This window comes from Empidonax traillii, unplaced genomic scaffold, assembly GCF_003031625.1.
Source record: "Empidonax traillii isolate 1590-97213 ecotype Southwest subspecies unplaced genomic scaffold, ASM303162v1 scaffold476:size613836, whole genome shotgun sequence".
Taxonomy (NCBI): domain Eukaryota; kingdom Metazoa; phylum Chordata; class Aves; order Passeriformes; family Tyrannidae; genus Empidonax; species Empidonax traillii.
The window spans coordinates 391247-397628 of NW_020955669.1; the positions used below are offsets into that span (position 1 = coordinate 391247).

The following is a 6382-nucleotide window of genomic DNA, read 5'->3' on the forward strand; positions in this document are numbered from 1 at the left end:
TTTGCTCCTGGAGAGGCAAAGCTGTGGACAGAGCAGGCCTGGAGATGGGGAAGGGCAGGGCTCCTGTGGTACAGTCAGGAGAACTTCCCATGGGAATCCCCTGTGCTGGCTTGAGTGGCATCCCAGCCATGTGGGAAGTGATCTCCTCGGGAGTGTTGCAGGTGCATGTGGGACCTGCAGCAGTTTATTGTGAGCTGTGTGGCAAAGGCAGGATCCTGGGAGGCTTTTGCTAACGTTCCTGAGAGAGGCCCTTGTGGAGATGTTGGCATTGGTCATTGTTGTGGTCTCTCCACTGCAGGTCAAAATGTGGGTGCAGCTTCTCATCCCCAGGATAGAGGATGGGAACAACTTTGGTGTTTCTATTCAGGTAAGGCACTGCTCTGTGCTCCGGGGACTTGGATCTCTGAGGTTCCTCTGAATCAGTGCATGGTGTCCAGCAGCTGCTGGAGTCTTGGGAGTGGGTTAGGTTTTAAAATCCAAACCTGAGCTTGATGTGGCACTTGCTGAGATGTTGCCTTCCGAGCCCTTAAGGCCAGTTGCAGCCTCCTGGAGCTAATGGCTTCCTTGTCTTCCTGTCAGGAGGAAACAGTTGCTGAGCTTCGGACCGTGGAGAGTGAGGCAGCGTCCTACCTGGACCAGATTTCTAGGTAGGCATGCAAGAATAGACTCCTTTTTTGAGATCCCCTTGGAAAAAGGAACATGTTTCATAAAGGTCTCATAGCTGTTACAGGGCAGCTTGGACCAAAAAAAAAAAAAGCCATCCTGGGGCTGTTTATCTAATCTCGAGTCTCTCCCTTTTGCTACCAGATACTATATCACAAGAGCAAAGCTGGTTTCCAAAATAGCCAAGTACCCTCATGTGGTAAGTCACCGGGGACGCGAAGATCCGCATGTTCACACTGCTGCTTCTCGGGACTCTCTGAGCCATTTTGTTACTGTCCTTTTCGAGCTGAGGGTCTTGGGGGGAAGAGGGGAGTTGTGCAAGGATGGAGGGCAATAATCTGAAGGGGGGGAGGTTCCCTCGTGGAAGGCAGGACACCCCCTCAGGTGTGGGAGGCCCAGCTGAGCGCGGGCGCTCTCTCGGCAGGAGGACTATCGCCGCACCGTGACGGAGATCGACGAGAAGGAGTACATTAGTCTGCGCCTGATCATTTCAGAGCTGAGGAATCAATATGTAAGTGAAAAACACAGGGCTCCCAGCACAGCAGTGGAGAGCCTTTGTGATCCTGCTGCTGCTCCTCTCCCCTTTCCCTGCAAGCATGCCCTCTCCTGGCAGGAAGCCTGCCTGTTCCGCTTCAGCCTCAGCCACAGGCTCTAGCATAAAATAGTCCTTCCCCCTCTGTGGGAATCTTTTCATACAGCACAAGCTAATCCTGAGGTCTCTGAATAAATGTTTTTGATATTACGTGCAGTGGCTTCTACAGGTTTGGCTGAAGGAAGCCCCTACCTTAGCCGAGTGTGTAGTTGCACACGGGGGTTGAGGGTGGTGTCAAGGGGAGTGGTGCTGCTGTGGTAACCAGCTCATGGTGAAAGCTGAACACTGGATGGCTTCCCCCTTCCTGTCTGAGTCCTGTTCTCCCCTTCTTGCAGGTGACTTTGCATGACATGATCCTTAAAAACATTGAGAAGATCAAGAGGCCTCGGAGCAGCAATGCTGAGACCCTCTATTAAGTGTCAACGTTTGAACTTGAGAACTGTTCAGTCAACTAAAGACCGTCATTGCCTTGGTTTGTTACGTGACTATCGAGATGGGAAACTGGCTGGAAATAGTATTGCATTCTTAGTTAAACTCTAAAGAAATTCTTGCCTAGTTTTTTGTGATTGGTTTTGTTCAGGTCTCAGGAGCTCTCCCTCCCTCTAGTCACTGGTAGTAGAGGCTGTGCTGCATTGGGCACCCCAGAGGCTGCTGCAGCCAGGCAGGGACATTCCTTCACGCCTTGCTTCCCACCTGACTGGGAGCAACAATAGAGACCAAGCTCTTGTCCTGTCCCACCTTTTGGCTGGTGGCTGCACTGGGGTCTCTGGGAGCGGGGCAGACAGCCTGGCAGAGGGTGGCACCACAGAGGGGGAGAGCTCCCTCCCTGCTGCCAGCTGTGGCTGGGCCCCTCTGCCACCAGCTCTGCACTCACCAGGGACCCTGCCCCTTGGGGCCAGTAGCAGCAGCCATGCTCCAGTGCCACTGAGCAATCAACACTCCCTTTCTGTCTCTCTCCTGGCTCAACAGAGCTTGCCCTGTGGGTCTCTGCCTTGTCAGTTCTGTCTGGATCAGTGCAGAGTACAAGGCGGTGCTTGGAACTGGGGCCGGTGCTGTCCTGGCTGTCGTGAGCTCAGGTGGCTTCTGCTCTTCTGCCATTTGACTAGAGCCACTTTCTTGGCTAAAACTAACGTTCCTTCACATACGTCCCAGTGCCCCTTCAGCACGAGATGCTTTTGCCCAGGCTGAGGGAAGGAAGGGGCTAGAGGTCTGATGCTAAAGTCCCAATATTTTTTTGCATGTGGTCAGACCGAGCCCCCCTGTCCCTGGCAGTGCTCCCCAGTGCCTGGGCACAGCAGGCTGGCTGCCACAGCTGGTGCTCGGGGGTGAGGGTGGCCAATACCCACCCAGTACCCTGCAGACCTTGCCGTCTTTCCCCTGCAAAGGGCACGTTCCTGTGCCTGGTGACTCCGCTAAGCTGCCAGAACGTTTCATGGTCCATTACAAACCCCTTTGGAAATGACTGGTTGTGTTGCATCAGTTTTTGTGTGTGGCAAGTGGGCCCATAACGCTGCAGGCTTCAAATTTTTCTTATTTATAGTATTTCTACTTAAGTCCCCTAATCAGGGAACGTTTAAATCATTTGTTTCAGGAACCTCGCTGTTTCCCAGGTCTCGCTGTTACATCTGTATATTCTTATTGTGCAGTAGCCTTAAGAGTTGTGTTAATCTCATTGTAACAACAGTGACAAATGGAATGAACTTTCTCCCCCTCTTTTTTTTTTTTTTTTTACACTTTGTTTTTGTTTTGGTTTTTGTTTTTTTCTGCTTCCACATCTAAGAGCCATGTCTCTTGCTGGTTTTCCAGGGATTTGCCTGAAGTGTGGCAGGTCGCTGGCCCTTGCTCTAGACTCTTCTGTTGTTGTTTGTAGTAAGTCAACTCTTAGTCTTCCCGCTAATAAATATTCAGTAACAAACCAACTGCGTTGAGCTGCTGTCTGGGAGCAGCACTTCCCCTTGTGTTTCTTTGTATTGATTCCTTTTAATTTGTTCAGCTCTCTTTGCCAGATGAACGTATGTAAACTTTTACCATGTCAAGAAATTAAAATGAGGTACTTGGAATTCTTTCAAGGCAGCCCCTTGTGTGTGATGCTGGGCTCTCAGGCCGTGCAGTGTTAGTGTCCTGGTCTGGTCCTGCCTTTCTCAAATCCCGTTGCTCCTTCCTGCCTTCTCCTCATCCCTCTTTGGCTGTGTTGTAAACGCTCTGCACTGCAGCGCAGGTTGCTCCTTTTCCTTCAGCACGCTTCACGTGGGCCCACAGGCTTGGGTCTGATGGAATTTGTCCCATCTCAGCCCAGTGTGGGACTGTTCAAATAGACGCAGGGACTGTGCATTGTGTCCCTCTGAGTGTGCAGCCACTCTGCTGGGCGGGTGTCTCTCAACTGTCCTGCAGCACCTGGATGCAGCACCGTGTGTCCCTTGGGCACACGGCCAGTTATTCCTTGGGCACACAGTCCATTATTCCTGGCTTCTCCATGTGTGTGATACCCAAGGAGGGGTGGCTGCCCTGCTGTCCCCAGCCACAGTGCCCTCTGCTCTCCCTGGGGATCATCCTGTTCTTGTACTCCCTCCATGCCTGACGCACTGCAACTGGAGCCCAGAGGCCTCTCAAAGGTCACCTGGGGACTCCCAGAGTGTCCTGTACCCCGCCTGCAGGGCCTATGACTGTCCCCAGGAGTGACCACCACAGACTGGGGCTCCCAGCTGGCACCTCTGGCTGCCCAGCAACAGGAGCAGGTGCTTGTGGAGGAAGGTTCCTCCTGCAGCGTGGGAAAGCCCTGCAGGTGCCCCACTCGCGCGGGGAGGGGCCACTGAGCTGCATGCGGATCTCGAGGGTAGAGATGGCTGGAGCCAGAGACCCAGGGAAGGACTGGAAGGAAGATTTGTTGTCCGTGATGTCAGTGAGTCTGGGAGCAGTGGCAGTGCGGGGTCAGGGCTGAGTTTGGCTGGTCCTTAAGATGTCCCAGCTTACATGCAGGGGAAGAGAATAATGGCTCAGCAGTTGTGTGCAGCCACAGGCGCTGCCAGCAGCGCAGCCAGCAATGGGGAAGGGTCAGGCAGTTCCACTCTTGTGTTTTGTACCAGCTGGCCCCATGAGGTGAGGCTTTGGGAGTGGGAACTTCCTAGAGTCTGAGCTCTGGTGTGGGGTTTGCTCAAGCCTTGCTGGTGTCTGGAGAGTTGGCAGGGGTTTTTCTGTACTGTGCCCTTTCCCCAACTGTCACAGTCACCAACCCAGAGTTTCCCCAAGCCAAAAGCTGTCTGTCTGGTTTGGGTTTCTATAAATTTCACATGCTATTTTTTGCCACCTCTACCTTTCCGTGTGAGTGAAAATACAGCAAACTCCCTTCCCTTTGTTTGGGGAATGTGGGCAATGTAGCAAATATAAGTTGCACTGATGGGCAGTGCCTAAAAGTGACCGTGTGGCCAAAAATAAAACATGGGTAGGATGTGAATTCTCCATATGGGATGTGGGGCAGTGACAGGCTGATTGCACTGGGGAACTGGGATGTGGGAAGCAGTACGTGCGCCGAGCAGGTCATAAACAAGTAACACTGTTGTTAGGGAGATGTGCAATTTGTTTAATTCTAGGTTACCTTTAAGCTGCTTCAGGCTTCTTTTAGAGAAGGTGCACAAGCAATTCCAGTGGGGGGGGGGCCCTGAAGATCCATAATTGCTTTTCATGAGTCAGTTATCGACACTGCAGGCTCAGTTAATTACTCTCCTTCCTGAAGTTCCTACTGCAAGATAGAGGTGGATTTAGGGCTGTTTTGTTTGTTCTGAAACGGATCTATAAACCAGAGCTTGAAAAGTCCAGCAGAAACAGACGGTACTAAAAAAACCTGGGATCAGCCACGGCCTCTGTGGCACAGGCCTTTGCAGCGGGGTCAGAGGCAGTGCAGAAAGCTGCCATCCATGTCCCGCAGCTCTGGGGTATGTGCTGTGGTTGGTTTGTCATGGGGATGTCAGTACAGATTAGGGTTTCTCCTTCTTTCCAAGTCTCCGACGTGCACAGAAACCGGGAGTGTTCCCACACTCTATTTTCAGATCCCTCCCAGCCCAGCTGCAGGGTTGAGTTGTGATTTGTGGGGCAGGAAGGCCTGTGGAGTTTATCCAATTCCCTTTAAACTACTGCTGTGCCGCTTGGAAAAGGCCCTTCCGTAATTGCAGCCTGTGCTGTGGCTTTGGGGGACTCAGGATGCAAAACCAAGAGGCAAAGTCAAACCTGAATGATCTGCTCTTTGTGTGCTTCTTCAAGGAAAGGTCCCCGTGAGCTCTGTCACGCAGCCATGGAGGTTCCGCTGTGGTGTCGGCCCAGCTGTGCCGGTGTGTGTGGCAGCAGAACACTCGTTCCATTCCTGGGAGGCAGGAGGTATGTCCTGGCTGTGCTCCAGACCTGAACCAGGGTAGCAGCGCTGCTGCTCTGCGCTCCCAGGGAAATGGACGTTCCAGGCCTGCACCAAAAGGGAGTTTTTCTTCCAAGCCTCTAACACCAGGTAATACTCCAAGCCTCACTGTGGATCGATAGATTGACTTGTGAGTCAGTGCTGCCTTGGCTAATTTGGGGTTACTCAGAGGCATCCAATTCTGCCCCTGTGAGCCGATGAGAGCAGCTACCTCCCAAACCTGTGGCTGCTGCGTCCTGTGATGCCAAGGCTGTTCTTGTCCATCCTGTCTCTCCCCACTGCCTATGCCTGTGCTAGTGAGCTCCTTTGCTGGCACTGGGACCACGTGAAGCGAGTGCTGTGGCTCTGAGGCTCTCCTGGCATGATGGCTGGCCAGGCAGAGCCCTGTGTGCTGGCAGAGCGGGGACAAGCATGTCCCAGGCCAAAGCAGGCTGAGGCTGCGAGTGGCGGTGAGGATAATGGAGCGTGTCCTACAGCAACGTGGCCTCCCTGCCTCCTGAGCACGGTTAGAGGACCACAGAGGGGCTGAGCCCCACACAGGATCTGCCACAGAGGAAGAACAGGAGGCTGATGGGGGCTGTTTCCCACCAGGAAACTCTGACAGGAGGAAGAGAAGGCAAGGGTGAAGTGAGGTGAGGCTGGCAGCAGGAGTGGAAAAGTTGGGTTGAATGTCCAGCCCTGGTTCTCTTGGATGCCTTGTCTTACTCAGCACCAGCTCAGGGACC

General features: G+C 53.1%; 1 protein-coding gene across 1 annotated transcript in view; it reads left to right on the forward strand.

Annotated features, from left to right (window-relative positions):
• PSME3 (proteasome activator subunit 3) overlaps window positions 1-3324 on the forward strand; it is a 6117-nt gene extending 2793 nt beyond the window's left edge. Inside the window, exons 7-11 of the mRNA XM_027895979.1 lie at window positions 299-367; window positions 580-647; window positions 808-862; window positions 1088-1174; window positions 1591-3324. Coding sequence (XP_027751780.1) covers window positions 299-367; window positions 580-647; window positions 808-862; window positions 1088-1174; window positions 1591-1671 — 360 coding nt within the window. The 3' untranslated portion in view covers window positions 1672-3324. The remainder of the gene's footprint in view (window positions 1-298; window positions 368-579; window positions 648-807; window positions 863-1087; window positions 1175-1590) is intronic.
• The last annotated feature ends 3058 nt before the right edge of the window (window positions 3325-6382 follow it).